Here is a 20,166-nt window from a genome sequence, read left to right as displayed (position 1 = left end):
TATGCATCAGAAACAATATGACTTTCCTACTACCTAATTTTACAACTGTAAGCTTTGCATTCTGGGTATACATTTCAAAATTGAGATGGAAATAAGCTGCCAGAGAGCAGACTCTGCATCAGGAAATTTGACGTTCAGTAGAGCTGACCATGGCTGATATTGCTTGGCTGTGGTCGGTGTGCTGAAGTCAGAGTTTACTGCTGCATGGGGCTAAGGTAGATTTATCTGTCCTGGATCAATGGATCTCATATCATTGTCTATTGGCAAGAAGCTTTGGTACTGGTTTAAATGCCAGGTCTAAACAGTTGCTTTATTTGTGAGAAAACAGTGAGATATAATCTATGTATTTAGTGGGAACTTTAGCTTTATTCTGACAAACATTTAAATGCCCGGCTTCAGTACTGAACAATGCCTGGAATGACAAGGAATGAGGTGAACACTGATCTGTTTTTGATTCTGGAGAAGCTACCATGGGAAAAGCTTTTGTTTTGCTTTAATTATTTTAAATTGCCTACTCTTGTATTTCTCATCCGTGAATTACCTTCAAATAAAGTTGGGGAGGAAGTGGGTCCAGGACAGATGGGTATATCTAGGGATTGAGATGAAATAAGTTTACAATACCCAAGGATAATGCTGCAGATCATATTAGAATTATGATAAGTGGCATTACTTTAATTTCCAGGAATTAAAGTTTAGGATGTAAAAATGGAGGCTGTCCTATTCCTTTTTGCTGAATGTCTACTTTTAGTGGTGCTTCTTACAGTAGTGCAGTTATTTGAACAAGGGTCTTTCTAAATCAGCTCTATTTCAATACTGAATAAATTATCTATTCTTCAATTTATTTGTCAAGAATAGGAGATTGGAAGTATTCTATAAAAATGTGAAATACTCAAAATTGCATAATTGCCAGTGATTAGCTTTGAAGGTGCTGTTTTGTAAATAGTTACTAAGTGGTCTTTCGGTGGAGAGAACTCAGTTGGCTACAATTGCCATTGCACGGTTGGGGGATTCAGTTGCACGCCAACATAATTAGCTTGAACGCAGATGCCCGAGGAGGGATGCATGTTGGCACCTGCTGTGTAGATGGATCCTAAGTATTGTTCCATTTTACTTTTAAAAGTAAACAGCAGAGGTGGGGTTCTCTCGGCGCTCCATGATTCGTATCTGTCATGCCTCCCATGCATTGACATGTGGAAATATTTTGATGGATTAGCCTGGGAGGCAGGCAGCCACTGTGGGCTGAGCAGTTCAGCTGCTATTCCCGGCTTAGGAAGCTAATACCTCAGGAGACAGCCGCATTTGCTGGCTTGGGCGTGACGCCTCTTGTAACAGGCTTCCCAGAGAGCAGTCTTCTGGCGACAGCTAACTGACGTCGTCTGTGATTTTGATACTGTAGCTTCAGGAAACATGATAAACATGAGGAGTCACTGGGTGTTTGTCCCTGAACAGAGGTCCGTCGGACAGAGCTAAGGAGGTCACCCCGTGAGCATCAGCGTGTGTGTCTTCTCTGTCTGCTGTGACTGTCAGCAAGTGACTGCCAGAGAGGGGACTCCTTTCCCCTGCGCTCTGTTGTCCTGGCCTTTGCTCTAGCGAGGCCCCTGATCTGGCTGCTGCCTGGGCCTTTGTGTCTTCTGCACATGGCTCTCATGTGTAGCTGATCTGGACGCTGGCACGGATAAGACCTGAGAGCTCTTGGCACTCACCAGGCCCACTCTCTGGGTATCTTACTTAGGGATGGTTTCTGCTCATGAGGAGCTTGTCTTCAGGAGCTCCTGGACATTTTTTGAAGTTTCTCTTGTTGCTTTATTTTTTTTTTTTAAGATTATGTATTTATTTATTTGAAAGCATGACACAGATGAGAGAGATCTCCCACCCACTGTTTCATTTGCCAAATGGTTGCACCAGGCCGAAGCCAGGAGCCACGTGGGTGCAGGGGCCCAAGCACTTGGGCCATCTTCTGCTGCCTTCCTAGGTCATCAACAGGGAGCTGGACTGGAAGCAGAGCAGCTGGGACTGAAACTGATGGCTGTGCCCCAACACCAGCCCTGTTTTCCTTTTCAAATATTGAGAACATGTGGGGCACATTGGCCACCTCCATGTCCACCACGTGGGTAGAGCACAGCTTTGAAGCTGTGTCTTCTCCTTGATCTTATTTAACCTCCCGATGATAAACGTTACCTGAACGTTGTTTTGTTTGTTTTCCTGCTTTTCTCTTTATTTGTGTAAAACGTTTCCTTGAAGAGTATTTGGTTCCATTTGTATGATTTTTTTTTTTTGACAGGCAGAGTGGACAGTGAGAGAGAGAGAGACAGAGAGAAAGGTCTTCCTTTGCTGTTGGTTCACCCTCCAATGGCCGCCATGGCTGGCGCGCTGTGGCCGGCACACCGTGCTGATCCGAAGGCAGGAGCCAGGTACTTATCCTGGACTCCCATGGGGTGAAGGCCCAAGTACTTGGGCCATCCTCCACTGCACTCCCTGGTCACAGCAGAGAGCTGGCCTGGAAGAGGGGCAACCGGGACAGAATCCGGCGCCCCAACCGGGACTAGAACCTGGTGTGCCGGCGTCGCAAGACGGAGGATAAGCCTAGTGAGCCACGGCGCCAGCTTGTATGATTTTTTTTAAACTTACATTTAACATACATTTTGGACAGTATGCTGCTTTTGTGCAATATTTGGGGAAATGTCTTCACATAAATCAGAGAAGCTATCATTCTTTCACACCCCTACTGTATATCTCAATGGACTTATTTTGTTTATTTTTTAAAATATTTATTTATTTATTTGAAAGGCAGAGTTACAGAAAGGCAGAGGCAGAGAGGGGGAGGGGGAGGGAAAGGGAGGGGTCTTCCTTCCACGGGTTCACTCCCCAGATGGTCGCAATGGCCAGAGCTGCACTGATCAGGAGCCAGGAGCCAGGAGCTTCTTCCAGGTCTCTCACACAGGTGCGAGAGCCCAAGGGCCTGGGCCATCCTCCACTGCTTTCCCAGGCCACAGCAGAGAGCTGGATCGAAAATGGAGCAGCCGGGACTTGAACCAGTGCCCATGTGGGATGCCGGCACTGCAGGCAGCAGCTTTACCCGCTACGCCACAGTGCCAGCTCCCACTGATTTTATAGATGACATTTGTGTTTCTCCTAATGTCCTGCTAATTGGACGTAGTGGGTATCAGTGTTGTTTACGTGTCTTCTGGTGCTTGTGTGCAGGGACTGCTCTAGTTGTGACATCTGTAGGTCATCAGCTTACCAGAGGGAGCTGAATTATTTTCCAAACTCCTATCAAATTTCTCTGCCATCAGCAGTGAACAGAACAGGCCGTTCTGGATCCTCACCATCACGTGACGTGCTTAGACCTTTTCCCACCCTTGTTGGTGAGGAATGCTTGCTTTCTCTGTGGTTTAAATGAGCATTTTGTTAGTGGGATGGGTGTCTTTTCATAGATTGACGGGCTTTATATGTTTAAGTTGAAATGCACATGTAAGGGGTGGGCGTTTCACACTGGGTTCGAGTACTGGCTCTGCTTCCTGCTGGTGGGCACCCTGGGAAGAAGCAAATGATGGCTCAAGTCTGTGGGTCCCTGCCACCCATGTCAGAGAGCAGAGTTGGGTTCCAGGATCCTGGCTTCCATGTGGTCTGGCCGTAGCTCTTGTGGGCCTTTGGGAAGTGAACCAGCTGATGGGAAATTTCTGGGGGACCATCTGCCTTTGTGGAGGATTTTACATCTGTTCGCGTAAGGGGAATGGACCTGTAGTTGTCTGGCCTTAGGGAATCTTTCCTTGGTTTTGGTGTGATGGTATTACTCATCTTGCAGAATGAGTCTGGAAACATTTCCTGCTTTAGTTTTTTTTCTGGGAAAAGTCTGTAAATTTTTGGCATAATTAACCAATGAAGCCAATCTGACAGCGATCTGAAGCCAGGAACCAGGCACTTCCTCCTGGTCTCCCATGTGGGTGCAGGGGGCCAAGCACTTGGGCCATCCTCCACTGCCCTCCTGGGCCACAGCAGAGAGCTGGACTGGAAGAGGAGCAACTGGGACTAGAACCCGGTGCCCATATGGGATGCTGGCGGCGCAGGTGGAGGATTAACCAAGTGAGCCACAGCGCTGGCCCCTTGAGTCAGTTTTGGGTGGTGCTATCTTCCTAAGAATTTGTCCATTTCATCTATTTGCTAATTGATAGACTATAGTTGTTCATAGTTTTATATTCCTTTCTAATTCTGTAAGATTGGTAGCAATATCTATACCTTCATTCCCAATATGAGTATTTTTTTGTTAGTCTGATTAAAAATGTGTCAGTTCTGTTTCTCAGGCAGTCACCTTTTATTTACTCCATATGTCAGCGTTAGCTTTAGTTTTCTTATTTTTATTTTCAGTGTCTGAGGTGCAAATTACATTTTTAAATTCAGAATTCTCTGTTTGTTTTATAAATTTTCCACTAAGGATTGCTTTAGCTGAATCTCATGAGTGATTTTATATTGCTGTATTTTCATTCATCTCAAAGTGTGTTATCAAGTTCCCCAGTGATTTTTCAGTAGTGTTATTCAATTTCCATGTTTGTGAAAGTCCCAACTTTGTTTCTGTTGTTCCTAATTTCATGTGATTCTAATCAGAACACACTTACTAAGACTGCAGCTCTTTAAAGTTATTGAGCCTTGTTTTGTGGCCCAGCACATGACCTGCCCTAGATGATGTTCCATGTGCACTGGGAAGAATATGTCCTCTGCTACTGTTAAGTGGTGTGTTCCGTACATGTGTGTTGTGGTTTATAGCACTTTTAAAAATCTTTTGTTTGCGTGTTGATTGGCCTGGTTCTGCTCATCATTGAAAGTGAAGAATTGATGTTTTCATGTACTGTTATTGAATTGTTTCTCCACTCAATTCTGTCAGTTTGGCTTTAGGCATTTTTGGGATTTGCTGTGAGCTGAATACGTTTAATTCTCATATCTTCCTGACTGAGTGTCCTTTTCATCATGAGGTGGCCCTATTTGTCTCTACTAACATATTTTAGAGTATACATATTTTTTCTAATATTAATAATAATGTGGCTACTTGAGGTTGTGTTATGGCTGCTATTTGCATGATGTATCTTTTTACAACATTTTACATTCAGCCTATTGGTCTCTTTTTGAATTATGTCTCCTGTAGGTAGCAACTTGTAGTTGGATTTTTAAAAATCCTGTTTGACAATTTCTGCCTTTTGACTGGGTTGCTTAATGCATTCATATTTAGTGAATTTTAGGTATATTTATATTTATGTCTAGTTGTTTATATTTTGCTTTTGTTACATCTCAGGTTTTTTTGTTTGTTTTTTCTGAACTTACTTTTTGCTTCTACATTAAATAAGTGTTTTCTGGGGTAGCTTCGTGGTATAGCAGGTAAAGCCTCCACCTGCAATGCCGGCATCCCATATGGGTGCTGGTCAAGCCCCAGCTGCTCCACTTCTGATCCAGCTCCCTGCTAATGCACTTGGGGAAGCAGTGGAAGATGGCCCAAGTACTTGAGCTCCTGCAGCCCTATAGGACACCCAGAAGAAGCTCCTGGCTCCTGGCTTTGGCCTGGCCCAGCCTCAGCTGTTGTGGCCATTTGAGGAGTGAACCAGTGGATGGAAGAACGATCTCTCTCTCTCTCTCTCTCTCTCTCTGCCTTTCCTTCTCTCTCTGTATCTCTGCCATTCAAATAAATAAATAAATCTTATAAAAAGTATTTTCTATTGTAATATTTTAATCCCTTTATTATATTCTCATTTCAAATTTTCATGTTCTTAGTGGTTGCCCTAGGTCCTATAATATACATGTTAGCAGAATTACATAATTTTGTTACCTTAGTCCTGCGAAATAGAATCGTGACTGCTATATGGCTCTGTGTTTTCCTTCCTCATTGTGCTGTTCATGAAGCTGAAAGAAGACAAGTAGTCATATAAAATATATTTATCCATTTTATTTGAAAGGCAGAGTTACAGAGAGAGAGAGGTCTTGCATCCACTGGTTCACTCTCCCAATGGCCTCAACAGCCAGAGCTGGGCCCTTCCAAAGCCAGGAGCCAGGAGCTTCTTCTGGGTCTCCCATGTAGGTGCAGGGGCCCAAGGACTTGGGCCATCTTTCGCTGCCTTCCTGGGTGCATTAGCAGGGAGCTGGATTGGAAGAGGAGCAGCTGGGACTCAAACCAGTACCCATATGGGATAGTGGTGCTGCAGGCGGCAGCCCCACACACCACGCCACAGCACTGGGCCCTGGGTATAAAATATATAAAGTTTTTAAGGAAAGTTTGCCAGTGACCGTGTGAACCCACAGCCTTCTGGTTTTTGTTACTTCTGACGAGCTGTTGCTTGCTCATCTTGTTGGTGTCCCCTTGTTGGTCACTTTGCTGCTGATGCTTTCAACTTTTCTTTTGTTGTTTTGGCTTTCCAGACTTACTATAATGTGTCTGGATGTTGATTTCTTTGGTTTATTCTACTTGGGGTTTTCTGGGTTTCTTGAATGGATGGACTAATAGTTTTTCTTTATCTTTGGGAAGTTTTCAGTCACAATTTACATAGTTATTTTTTCTCCTTTTTCTCTCTCTTCTTCTGTACTACCAATAATCATTGCTGGATGGAATGGTGTCCTCTATTTTCTTAGGCTCTATTCATTTTTTGTCCCTCATTTCTCTCTGTTCTTTGGATTGCAGTATCTGTGTTGATCTAACTTTAAGTTTGTTGATTTTTCCTCTGTTCTATCCTATTGCTGAGTTCCTCTAGTACATTGTTCATTTTAGTTACTATACTTTTCACTCTAGAATTTCTATTTTAAAAAATATCTTCTCAATATTGATAGCATTGACACTGGTATTGTTATGTTTTGCTTCGCTTCTTAAAGTGTGATTTCCTTGTGTCATCTGAGCATATTTAAAGATAGCCCTCATCAGCTAAGTTTGCTACCTGGGCCCTGTTCTAGGCCCCCTACTCCCTGTCCTATGTGTAGGTCACATTTTTCTCTTTGGAGTTGTATATTTAAATTTTTGTTTTTGAAAACGGCCTATTCAGATAATCAATTTTATCAAGTTCTGGATACTCATTCTCCCCCTCCTGCCTTCCCAGGATTGATTATTGTTGCTGTTCACCTGTTTGTCTGTGACTGTGCTGATCTGTTGTAGTGAAGCCTTCTCTCCTACACCGGACAAACTTGAGATGTCACTTTTCAGAGGATGGAAGCTTGCTTGTGTGTGTAGTCATCCTGGGGTGACCAAGGCTTGAGCAGGCTCTCTTTGGTGTTCACATTCCCCAATCTCTCTGTTATAGGGTCTGCCTCTGTTGGTATCACACCTAGTTGTTAACTTCCACTCATTGCCTGTTACTTGTTCAGCCCTATTCTTGACATTGCTGAGGGCAATCAATCGCTCTACAGTCTGATCCAACCGAATTCTGACCCCTTTTCAGGAGTAGTTTTTGAGGCTAATATTTGATGTTTCTGTGAACCCAGAATAGCCCTTATTGTCTGTGTCATTCTCTAGTGTTCTCTGGTTAACTAGCTGGTGTACAGTTTATTGGTTTGTTCTCATGTAGCTACCAGGTTCCTCTTAATTGCTTACCATGATGAGCTCATTCTTCTCTCTCTCTCAGTGGAGAAAAGGGGATACACTTAGGCTGGAACTTTCTCATCCTTGGTCCCAAATCAAGTGACTTCCTTTGAGGAGAGCTTCATAGCTCTCTATCCAAGACTGTTCCCCTGCATCACTGCCCTAGAGCTATGGGTGAGCTCTTACCCTTTCATGACTGGGGACAGCATGGAGGCAGTGGAAGTCTCTGGTCTTCTTTTTGCCTTTTCTCTTGTAGCGTGGGGGCTCAGCTCTTACAGATGATCTAGGAAAAGGATGATGAGGGCTCTCATTCTGCCATGCCCAGGGCACACACAGCTGAACTGAAGGCTGTTTGGGGGAGGGGCTGCAGCTTCTAGACCACATTTATCTGGATTTTAGCCTCTGTGCTGTGGTGCCAAGGGGAATGGAAGGAGCTGGCTCCTGGCCCTTCTAACCGGGAGCTTGGAGAGAGGACCCTTGTCCTTGTAGCCATCCCTGCCCTGGGTTGTGCTTTGTCACTTTGAGCTGGGTGAGAGATGAAAGAAGAAACAGGTCATGACTCAAGTACCACAGACACTACCTGTTCTTACCCAGATTTAGTAGATTTTCTTGAACAAATATTTCTTCACTTGCTGGGTGTCCCTGGGGCAATATTCAAAGGCTTTAAGTAGCTGTTTCTAAAATGTTTTTCAAGTTGTTTTGCTAGGGAGAGTATGGAGCTACTCCTACAGTCATTCTGGATATCTCATGTTCCCTTTTAAATATTTTTTTAATTCAAGTCCTGGCATATAATTCCAATAGAACCTGTAAGAGGTTGCCAAGGCAATTTAATTTTTTTCCTTGAAAAGCATTGTACTTGAGACACCTACATCGCTTCTCAGAGTGCCTGGGTACAAGTCCTAGCTCTGCTCCTTATTCTAGCTTCCTGCTGATGCATACCCCAGGAGGTAGCACTGATGGCTCAATAATTGTGTCCCTGTCACTTATATGGCAGACCCAGATTGAGTTCTGAACTCCTGGCTTTAGCCTGGTACAATCCCAGGTGCTGTGAGCATTTGGGGGGGTGAACCAATGAATGGAAAATCTGTCTGTCTCTCTCTGCTTTTCAGATGAAATGGGAATAAGAGTGGTGTACAAGTTCCTGTGGCTTTCTTTTCCTATAAGCCCCGCTGATGGAGTTGGACTGGCTCTTCAGCTATGTTTCACTTGGACACTACTTGGACGTAGACACTGCTTTCTTCTCTGTCACCCCTGGATGTCTCCTCATGTTTTACGTCCATGTCTGGGCTTCAGATTTCTCTTTGAGGCACTGGATGTGGTGGCGGCGCAACTTGTAAACCATCTACTTGGCTTGTCCATTAAGCTTTGACTTTCTGCCAGCTCCCTGGCTTCTGTAAACCAGAATGTGGACAGTCTCTCTTGCTCAAATGTTGCTCTCCTCAAGACCATACTTGTTCTATTTGTGCATCAGCTTCATAGGCTGCAAATCTATGTAGCAATTGTGTAGAAAAAGGATGTATTAGGTTCAGCATGAAAAGATTTGGTTAACTGCTTACCGTAGAACCATATATGCACACACACACATACGCATATATATTTAAAGATTCATTCATTTATTTAAAAGTCAGAGTTACAGAGAGAAAGGGAGAGAGAGAAGAGAGATCCTCTATCCACTGGTTTACTCCCCAAATGTCCACAATGACGAGGGCTGGGCCAGGCCAGAGCCAGCAACCAAGAGCCTCATCCAAGTCTCCCATGTGGGTATAAAGGCCCAAGCACTTGGGCCATCTTCCATTGCTTTTTCAGGCACATTAGCAGGGGGCTGGATGGGAAGTGGAGCAGCTGGGACTGGAATTACCATCCATATTAGCACTGGGATGCCAGTCCTGCTGACAGTGGCTTAACCTGTTGCACAACAGTGCCGGCTCCCATAGAATCATATTTACCTGAAAATTGATCCTTGTTAAAAATAAGAGTGGGAATAAGAGAGGGAGGAGATGTACAATTTGGCACATGCTCATTTGGACTTACCCCTAAAGGTAGAGCTAGAATCGCAGGACTCTGAATCCATTAAGTTGGCATGTACCAATGCCATCTTACTAGTTAAAGTGAGCAGTTTAAGTTCATAATTGATCATAAAGATAGGATTAAGTGTCAAATGGATCATATAAACAGGATCAGTGCCTGCTAGTAACAACTGATAGAATTAAAAATGAGAGAATGATCCAATATGGGAAGCAGGATACACGGCAGACTTATAGAATGGCAAATGCCCTAAACAGCACTCTGGCCTCAGAATCAGCCCTTAAGGCATTCAGATCTGGCTAAAAAGCCCATGAGAGTATTTTAGGCATGGAAAGCCAAGACACTGTGGCAAAAAATGACCTAAATGAAAGATCTTAGTGAGTGAGATCCCAGTGGAAAGAATGGCCATCAAAGAAGGAGGTACCTTTCTCTGAAGGGAGGAGAGAACTTCCACTTTGATTATGGCCTTGTCTACATAAGGTCGGAGTATGTGAACTCAAGAGGCTTCCATAGCCTTGGTAGCTCATGACAAGAGCCTTGGGTAATTACTGACATCAAAAATAAGAGTGTCAATTGTTAAATCAACAAAAGGAGTCACTGTGCACTTACTCCCCATGTAGGATCTCTGTCCTTAATGTGTTGTACTATGCGAATTAATGGTAAAACTAGTATTCAAACAGTACTTTATAATTTGTGTGTCTGTGTGGGTGCAATCTGTTGAAATCTTTACTTAGTATATACTAAATTGATCTTCTGTATATAAAGATAATTAAAGATGAATCTTAATGAAGAATGGGGTGGGAGAGGGAGTGAGAGATGGGATGGTTTGCAGGTGGGAGGGTGGTTATGGGGGAAAAACAGTTATAATGCAAAAGTTGTACTTTTAAAATTTATATTTATTAAATAAAAGTTTAAGAAAAAACAGAAAACAAAAAAATCATATTTTAAGGCAGCTTTACCAAGATAGCTTCCTTGAATTGACTTTCAAGTTTGTATTATAATGGGACTGTTTGGAAAATAAAAGGCAAAATTATCAGGCATGGGGGTGTTTTTTTCATGAGAGGTGCTTATATTAGTGATTTATTGCTTTTTTCATAGCAATTAAAATCAATGGATATTTGATTAGAAAAGAGCTGTTTTTTTTTTGTTTTTTTTTTTTAAACAGGAATTAGAACAACACATAACCTCATTGTTACTTGGATTGTTTTTGGTCTCATTTTGGGGATCTAGGGGAGGTTGTCTATTTCTCTAATTATCCAATGTGTGAAACCTTCTGGGGCACACCACTTGGTAAATATTACTATGAAATCTATTTCAGTTACTTCACATCAGTTTTTCACATCATCCCTCTCACCCAGTGTGGGGAGCAACTCGGACTAGACTAAGTTACTGGAATTAAGACTTATTCTATGCATCTGCTCTCCCACAATATGGCGCTGGGAGAGGAGTAAACAGCTTTTACACAGCTGCCTCCAGTTCGACCAATAACCTGCAGGAGCTGATCCTGCTCCTGATTGGAGGAGAGCAGCGTACTCGGCATGTGGGTAGCAGAGTTGGGATTGGTGGAAGAGGACTATAAAGGAGGAGAGAGACAACATGCACCAGGAACATCTACCTGAGGAACATCTGAGCAGCCCCCGAGAGAGCCGGCCGGCGGTGTGCCGCTCCCCCGCGGAAGTGGGGAAAGTGGCAGGGGGGCCCGCCCCTCCACGGAGGTGGAGGGACGGCAGCCAACCCGGGAAGGACCAGCAGCAAACCCGGGAAGGGCCGAGCAGACAAAAGAACAGCGCAGGGTCCTGTGTCGTTCCTCCGTGAAGAGGGGGAGCGACAACCCAGTTGTATCCTAGTATCCCTTTTAGATATTGGATATCACAGGTCTGAGATGAAAAGGATTTTTGAATCTACAATGAAAATAATTATAGTAATTTCTACCTCTTAGCATATCTAATTATAATACTATGAGACTGATTTTTTTGACCTGAAATAAAGATTTGATTCGTAAGGTAAACCAACACATGTAAGATGGGCAATTCAGAGTTTCACTTTAACCTGCTCTGTGGGGGTGAAATAATTGTGCCATTTGCCTCTTTTCTGTTCTTTAGGCAGCGGGAGCAATTCGACCTCTTGTGTCCACTGTCATCAGCGCCTCTGCTGACGGTTGCCTGGACCACTCGTTGGAGCGCGCCACACACCGGGCGAGTGAGATGCCACAGGCCTTCCTGTTTGACGTGATCTATGAGGCCTATCAGCAGGTGAGAGCTGGGGCTGCTTAGCAAAGCTGTTCTTATGTTGGTTCTTATGGTTCACCGGACCACCCCTCTGCTTGGAGAACTTGTGAAACGTAGTAGATTCAGGATGTAGCTGCGTTAAGGGCTAAGGTTTATTACGTTAAAGTAGGAACTTCCAGTCTGGAGGAATCCACTTGCAGTCCTCTCCCTCCTTTTTAAAATATTTTTTTTTATCTGAAAGACAGAAAGGGGGAGAGAGAGAGAGAGAGAGAATGAGAGAGAGAGAGAGAATGAGAGAGAGCCATTCTGTGTCCTCTGGTTCACTCTCCAAATGATGACTGCATCCGTTGATGCTGGGCCAGACTGGGAGCCTAGGACTCCACCTGGGTCTCCCACATGAATGGCAGGGGACCAAGTACTTGGGTCATCTTCTACTGCTTTCCCAGGCACATTAGCAGAGAGCTGAATAGGAAGCTGACTCAAAGTGAAGGTCTGATATGGGAGGCCAGTGTTGCAGGTGATGGCTTCACCCTACTGTACCATAACACCAGCCACTCGCACCCCACTTCATGCACTTTCCCTTCCCTGAAGTGCCATGCAAAGCACATTCTCCCCCAGCAATTAAATTGCACACAGCAGATGTGTGCAATGTTTGTGCCTAGAGAAAACTGTCAGACTCGGCCAAGGTGTTTGCTGGGATGTGACACACAGTCATTCTCTGGCTAACACATACAAAAATTCTGGGTTCTCAGAAGGAAAGCACATGTGCAGTCGAAACACTAGTGTTTATGCATCTGGTCTAGGTACAGGGAGCCACCTTCTCAGTTAAGCCCAGTTGCTGGCAGAAGGGTCTACCTTGCAAGCAGGTCTGTCCACAGAGGGCAGTCTCTAAGTCCACTATGGCGGACATTCTGCACATCTGCTTGGACATTATGTTAATTAAAGTATAAGCTAAAGATAGCTAGCTTCTTTTGGAATATCAATTAATTCATGTTACTGGTTGTCTTGGTTTTTTTTTTGGGTGTGTACGCTTGGCCCCAGGGTTGCTCTGGGGAACAAGAAGAAAATAGGTGCCTGTTACAAGGATGCAGAAAGCTAGAGCAGAAGAAGGCCTTGCAGTAGCAGATCAGGCATTGGATTGGACCTACTGAGTCTGAGATTCCTGTTAGACACAGAAGTGAAAATGTTCATGAGATAGAGAGATGAATCTGGAACTTGCTGGAAAGGTCCAGCTAGCTGTAGATATATGGGAGTTCTCATCACACAGTAATTTAAAGATCTGTTTATTTATTTGAAATGCAGAGTTACAGAGAGGCACAGGCAGAGAGAGAGAGAGAGAGAAAGAGAGAGAATCTTCCATCTGCTGGTTCACTCCCCAGATGGTCATAATGGCTGGAGCTGTACCGATCTGAAGCCAGGAGCTTCTTCTGGGTCTCCCATGTGGGTGCAGGGACCCAAAGACTTGGGCCATCTTCCACTGCTTTCCCAGGCTATAACAGGGAGCTGGATCGGAAGAGGAGCAGCTGAGACTTGAACTGGTGCCTATATTGGATGCTAGAATTGTAGGTGGTGGCTTTACCTGCTACACCACAGTGCTGGCCCCTGTCATACAGTAATTTAATGCCTCGGGGTTCACGGTCACCAAATAAGTCAGGGCCAAGAGAATGGAAAAGTCCAAAGGCTGAGTTAAGGTCCTGATGTTGGGGAGTCCGTACATTGGTTCCTGTGACTGCTGTAAGATGTTACCAGGAGTTTAGCTGATTAAATCAAAACAGATTTGTTTCTTACCATTCTGACAATCAAGGTGCTGGCAGGGCAGTGTTCCTTCTGCAGGCTCTGGGGTACATACATATCTGTGCTCTTCTTTCTAGAAGCCTCTCTCCTCATCTCATGCCCTTTTTTTCCAACCCTCCAGCCTTCCAAAGTCTGGCTTTCATTGCCACATCCATTAGGACCAAGATCATCCTGCCTCCCTCCTATAAGAACCCTTGTGGGGACATCGTTCTCCCCATTTCATAATCCCTAAGGATGTCTTTACAGTCTCTTTGAGTATAAATTCACATATTCACAGATTCTAGGGAGTAGGACGAGAAGTCTTTGGGGTGGGAGTGCTATCCAGCATACCACAGGAGGTGGAGAATTAGCACACGGGTTGGAAGAATGGCCTCAGGATGACAGGGTGATGTCTGAGAAGCCCAATGAAGAAGGGATTTCCCGAAGGATCGAACAACTGATTTATGCTACATAGGAAGTGAAACCAGATGAGGACTGAGAACTCTCGTAAACCTTAACTGTGCAAGACCACCGGTGTTAGAGGGGAGTGGTGGATGCGGAAACCTGGTGGAGTGAATTTAAGGGAATAGGAAGGCCGCATTTTGCAGGAGCTCTCAGCTGTACTGTGCAGAGAAATGGAAGGGTCGCTGGAAGCGGTTATGGATGGGGGAGTTTTTATTTTTAAAGCTGTGTGGTGTAACAGCATACTGATATGCTGGTGGGGTGACTCAGTAGGGAGGAGAAGATGGTGCTGGAGTGAGAGGGGGTGTTGAAGTTGACCTTGGCTGGAAGGATGAATATGAGAGGAAGAGTGTGTGGCTGCAGCTGCCAGTAGGTTGGTGGGAGGATCTGGAATCTGTCTCTTCTTGGTTTTGTTTTCTTGGGTCTGGGAAGCAGGTCATTAGCTGAATGAGGAAGGTGTATGAGGAGTCAGGCTTTGGGAAAGAGAAGAGCTTTGAAATGGTCAATATCATCTTTCATTCTTATTTCTTACTTTAGCATAAAAAATATAATTCTATCCCAAGGAAAATGTATCTTAGGGCTCTTTGAGTATTCATGGAAAACTGGGATAAAAACTTATACTCAGAAGAAAGAAACTGTAAAGCATTGACTAGCTCAGGCATTGATATGGCTTCAAGATACGGATGCAGGTTTGCAGGTTAATTATCTCTCCATAGAGAAGCCATTCCTGTCCCAGGCCCAGCCTAGGTAAGGCCAACTCGAAATGTCTTCTCCTTGTGTTTGACACCTTCCCCCTCTTTCCCAGCATGAGAATCACAGTTCAGTAATTATTTGGGAAGTCATCTGTGAAATGTCTCTGTACCCCTGGAGGCAGGGATATTTTATATTTAGCAGTCTTCCTGGTATTTTACGGAGACCAAGTGCATATCTGTTCACGGAGCCAGTGTAACAAGGTGTGTGTGCATACAAATACACACAAACAGGCCAACATATTGCCCTGCCCTTTGCCCGGGCCACTTTGCCTAGATCCCTGTTTCTTCTCTTCACATGTCCCCAGCTCAGAGAAGTCTTCCCTGATGATCTTGCAGAAAATGGCGGTCTCTCTCTCTCTGCACCTGTTTAGAGTTCCTTACTGGCTAGCACTACCTGGCACCTCTGTGTTTTGGCATTGGTTGCCCTTGCTGGGATGTCAGTCTCAGGAGGGCAGGAGTTTGTCTTGTCCTCTCTGTTATCTCTACAGCTGGAAGGGTTTGTGGATCACATTGGACTCTTAGTGAATATTGTTGAGTGAATGGACTTTGGACATACATATAAGTGAGGGTATTTCAAAAAGCTCGTGGAGAATTGAATTGAAAGGTGAGTTTGGGGGCAGGCATTTAGCCTAGCAGTGAAGATGCTTGTCACGATGCCTGTGTTCTGTACTGGAGTCATTGAGTTCTATACCCAGCTCTGCTTTCTAACTCCATGTGCACCCTACGAGGCAGAGACTATGGCTCAGGTAATTGGGTCCTTGTCTCTCATGTGGCAGACTTCGATTGAATTTCTGGATCCTTTCTTTGGCCTGGCCCTGTTCTGGCCATTTTGGGCATTTGGGGATGAATCTGTGATTGGGAACTTTTTCTGTCTGTAGTCTTCTCTCTCTCTTTCTCTTGAATTAATTAATTTAAAAAGTTTATTTTGGTGCAAGTTTTTTTTTTTTTTTAAATTCATGCATGCTTAAGGGGTCTTGAAAAAGTTCATGGAAAACATACAAAAAAGCTATGCATGAATTTCAACTTTGTTTTGAACCAAAATAAGCCTTCATTTAATTTCCTATGGACTTTGTAAAATACCCTTGTATGCATATATGTGGATATATATTTATGTAACATTACTGTCAATCACTATGTTAACAGCTTTGCATTGGGTACAAGAGATGAACTTTTCTATAAAAAGTAAACATTTATACTTCTAAATCCTAAAACCTTTAAGAAATCAATCTAGAAAATTAGACATACAGCAAAGTTTTATATAAAATTGATGGTTTGCTGCTTTATTGTAAATGCTAGTTCTATTTCAGCCTATATTTCTAGGAATCAACTACATTGTGACATTCATTAGTAGATATTGTAAAGGGTCACTAAGAGTTATGTCTTTGCAGATGTTTTACTAAGTGTGCAATTGTTCATGTCAGGGTGTTACTTTAGTGATATAATGATATAAACACACATTAATTTATTTCTTCATGGTTCTAAAGAAAGTAGAAAGATTAGTTGCATGTGTGCACACTGAGGAGTTGTTAGTGCTTATGACTGGGTTAAAAATCATCAAAATGTATAAGTGTGAGAAATACTTGAGACACACAAATACTTAGGTATTTGTTTTTGATTGGTTTTAGACTTTTACTTGTACGTAGGAACTTCTTGTTTGGTTTCATGGTGCTGCTGAAGATGATTTCCCTTAGCCACTGGGAATTCTTAATGACACATTAGCCAAAGATTTCTTAGGAAAATAACAATGGCTTTAAAGAATAAAAATTCAGTGGTGAAAATTCTATAGTCTCCAGGAACATGGAAAGCCCGGAGTCATCCAGAGTGTTCTTATTCGGACATGAAATTCTCTCCTGTGCGATTTCAAGAAAAGTAATAGATGCTTCCAACAAAGAAGCTTTTCAAATTACATAACCGCATTTCTGGAGAACATTGGTATGGTCGTCAGAGTGCCAGTTGCGATTCATTTCTGACACTTAAGTGCTTATGTGCACAGGATTTTAGGAGATGGCTTGTTCATTACGTCTCGAAGAGAGAGATTTGGCAGGATTCACCCATTACCACATTGTCCTCTGAGGTGTTCACTACGTACTTCTGTCGAAATGCACTCTTCTCATGGACATCAAGATGCTGTATTTTGTTTGTAGTGGGTCTGTTTAGAGTGTAAACATACCCTTAACACAGTAAACAGGCCCCTTCCTCACAACCTGATTTTTAAAGCCCCCTGCCACTCACATTTCTGGGAACCGGCTTATAATAGAACCATAAAGGCAAAGGAATATAAGAGGAATTCCCCTTCGGAATCCCTAGCCTGCCCAGACCTTGCTTGCATCACAACTGATAGGATCTGTGTTTTGTACTAAGTGGGCACACGCTGACACTCAATTGCCGAGTGAGGAACTCAGTGAAGAGCAGGGTTTATCGAGAAGTGGCTGAGTGTCCCTGTTCTCAGAAGTTTTGATCCCATTTTGCAGAGCGTAGTTCCCCATCACTGTAAGTGATGATGGAGGAGGTCTTTGCTGTGCTCAGGGGGTCTGGAATGGATTTGGGGGTGATGATGTGCAAGAGCCTCTGAACAGAGTCTCAGAGGAAGCCTCTTGTGACACAGGGTGTTGCGAAGGGTCCTGGGGAGACATGGGAGGGGGATGGACTTAGGCTTTTTTTTTTAATAAATGGAGAATTCAGGAAAGGGATGAGTAATGACGACAAGATCCTGGGGGAGGGGCTGGCGCTGTGGCTCACTTGGTTAATCCTCTGCCTACAACGCCGGCATCCCATACGGGCACCGGTTCCAGTCCCGGCTGCTCCTCTTCCAGTCCCACTCTCTGCTGTGGCCCGGGAGGGCAGTGGAAGATGGCCAAGGTGCTTGGGCCCTGCACCCGCATGGGAGACCAGGAGGAAGCACCTGGCTCCTGGCTTCGGATCAGCACAGCGCTGGCTGTAGCAGCCATTTGGGGAGTAAATCAACGGAAGGAAGACCTTTCTCTCTGTCTCTCTCTCACTGTCTATAACTCTACCTGTCAAATAAAAAACAAAACAAAACAAACAAACAAAAAGATCCTGAGGGAGAGTGAATGAAGGGAAATAGGAAAAAAAGCTGAGCAAAAGTGGAAAGAGAGTAGCTTCAAGATGACCTTCTTGGTGGGAAGGAGCTGACAGGTTCAGCCTTGATCATTTCTACACAGCATCGCTTTGCTCCTCGTAAGTGTTGGTCGCAGACCACAGCTGCCAGTGGCTCATCCCAGGTGTTGGTGAATGTAGGATCCATGTATCATTTATGGTTCCTGATCAGATGAAGTCAACTCACCTCTTGGCGTGGGCTTTGCAAAGTGTTAAATGCTCTTCAGCGTCCTGCTTCTCCCTGTTTGCCACCTTCCTCATGCATTTTATTGTTTCTTCCATGATTATTTTACAAGGTCGGCTCATACAGCCATGGCTTGCTTTTTTTTTTTTTTTTTTTTTTTTTTTTTTTTTTTGGTTCCATTTTGGAAAGAATTACCAAGAGTTATAGGAAAAGATGACTCTGTGACTTTGGCTGGTAGCATCTTTAAGTGGAATCATCTCTGCCCCCAGGAATCTGTTTTCATCATTAGCAGGAAGAAGTTATTTTTGCCTCGTGTTTGGTTCATGTGTGTGGTGATCCATTTAAGTGACTCTAGTTCCATAAACTTCTCTAAGTTTATATACATTTAGGAAGTTTAGTCCTGTGAATTGATTAGTGGTTACAGTTTCAGCCATGTCTTCTTTAGCTTTTAATGTTATAGGACTTTGTAATTTTTCCTCCATCTGATGTCTATTGACTTTGTGTATTGGAATTAAAACTTATTTGATTGCTAATGTGGCTGAAGCTTCTGTGTTTTCACATTTACCTGTGTTCCTTGTTGCTATGGTATGGATGTTTTTGGAAAAAGTTTACTTATTTTTATTAAGTTGAAAGAGAGATAGATAGAGAGAGAGAGATACCTTCCATTTACTTGAACATTCTTTAGAAGCCTGCAACAACCAGGGCTGAACCAGTCAGAAGCCAGAAGCTAGGAACTGAGAGAGAGAGAGAGAGAGAGAGAGAGAGAGAGAGAGAAAGAGAAAATCTTCCATCTACTGGTATATTCCTCAGAAGCCTGCAACAACCAAAGCTGAACCAGGCAGAAGCCAGAAGCCAGGAACACAAAAGGGTTTCCCACATATGAGTGGCTGGGATCCAAGTAATTGGGCCATCCTCTGTTGCCTCCCAGGGTGCTCATTAGCAGGGACCTCCATAGGATTGGAAGAGGAGGGAGGACTCCATCCTAGGCACTCTGATAGGAGATGCCTCCACTCACAAGGCCCTCTCCTGAATGTTTTTTTTTTTCCCACTCTCAAAAGTCATGTATTAAAACCAAGCCTTGCATGTGACAGCAGTAAGAGGTGGCCCCTTTGGCAGACCCTGCTGCCTACAGGGCTGGAATTAGGGCACTAACTAACAAGGCCTGTGTGCTTGTTGGCCCCTTCTGCCCTGTGAGGCCACAACAAGAACAGGCTCCTCACCAGACCCGCACCTGTTGGTGCCTTGATTTTGGACTTCTGGGCCTCTGTTTCAGCCAAGAGCTTGTTCTGCTTGCAGCTCTCCCAGGCTCAGTTACCTGGTTACAGCAGCCCTTTGTGGACTAAGACACTCATGAACAAGTTACAAAAATGCTTATTAATATCTTTGTTTACTTTCTTTTTGGTGTCTCATCTCTGTCTTGTTGATATCACTGGAATGCTTGTATAGTCTAGATGTTATTCCTTTCTTGATTTTATATGTTACAATATCTTCTCTTAGCCTTCCTGTTAATGTTGTCTCTAATGTGCTTCATCTTGATGCAGGCAAGTATGAGGTCTTGTCTAAAAAATTCTTAACCATGCCACAGTTGTATAATTATTGGTGCTTAATTCATTTTGAGGTCATTTTAGAATCTGCTCTAATTTAGGGCTCCTCCCTTTTTTCATTTTTATAAATTGACTAGTTTGCTCAACAATAATGAATCAATATTTTCTGGCTAATTTGTGCCTCTATTGCGTATTTCTTTTTTTAAAGATTATTTTTTATTTATTTGAGAGATAAAGTTATAGACAGAGAAAGGGAGAGAAAGATCTTCCATCTGCTGGTTCCCTTTCCAAATGGCCGCAATGGCCAGAGCTGATCTAATCCATAGTCAAGAGCCAGGAGTGGGTGCATGGGCTCAAGAACTTGAGCTGTCTTCTCCTGCTTTCCCAGGCCATAGCAGACAGCTGGATTGGAAGAGGAGCATCTGGGACTCGAATTGGCACCCATCCAGGATGCCAGTATTTCAGACAGAGTCTTAGCCTACTATGCCACAGCGCTGGCCCCTCTATTGCCAATTTCTAATATATAAGACTGTGG

At 43.7% G+C, this 20,166-nt stretch overlaps 1 protein-coding gene across 9 annotated transcripts in view; it reads left to right on the top strand.

The window, feature by feature from the left end:
* Window positions 1-20,166, top strand: part of CRPPA (CDP-L-ribitol pyrophosphorylase A) — a 325,693-nt gene that overhangs the window by 27,793 nt on the left and 277,734 nt on the right. For 7 of the 9 annotated variants that reach the window (XR_519724.5, XM_051832566.3, XM_002720852.6 and 4 more), the window contains exon 3: window positions 11,674-11,823. Coding sequence is in view for 8 of the 9 variants with exons in the window: in XM_051832566.3 (XP_051688526.2) it covers window positions 11,674-11,823 (150 nt within the window). In the remaining variant the exon portion in view is untranslated. Of the gene's footprint in view, window positions 1-11,157; window positions 11,365-11,455; window positions 11,575-11,673; window positions 11,824-20,166 lie in introns of those variants that run through there. The other 2 variants (XM_089315171.1, XM_089315170.1) reach the window with 2 other exon arrangements.

This window comes from Oryctolagus cuniculus, chromosome 16 (genome assembly GCF_051225735.1).
Source record: "Oryctolagus cuniculus isolate XC-2025 breed Fujian yellow rabbit chromosome 16, ASM5122573v1, whole genome shotgun sequence".
In the NCBI taxonomy this organism is placed as follows: Eukaryota; Metazoa; Chordata; class Mammalia; order Lagomorpha; family Leporidae; genus Oryctolagus; species Oryctolagus cuniculus.
Note: the sequence above shows the minus strand (reverse complement) of the source record. Positions and strands in the feature narration are given on the sequence as shown.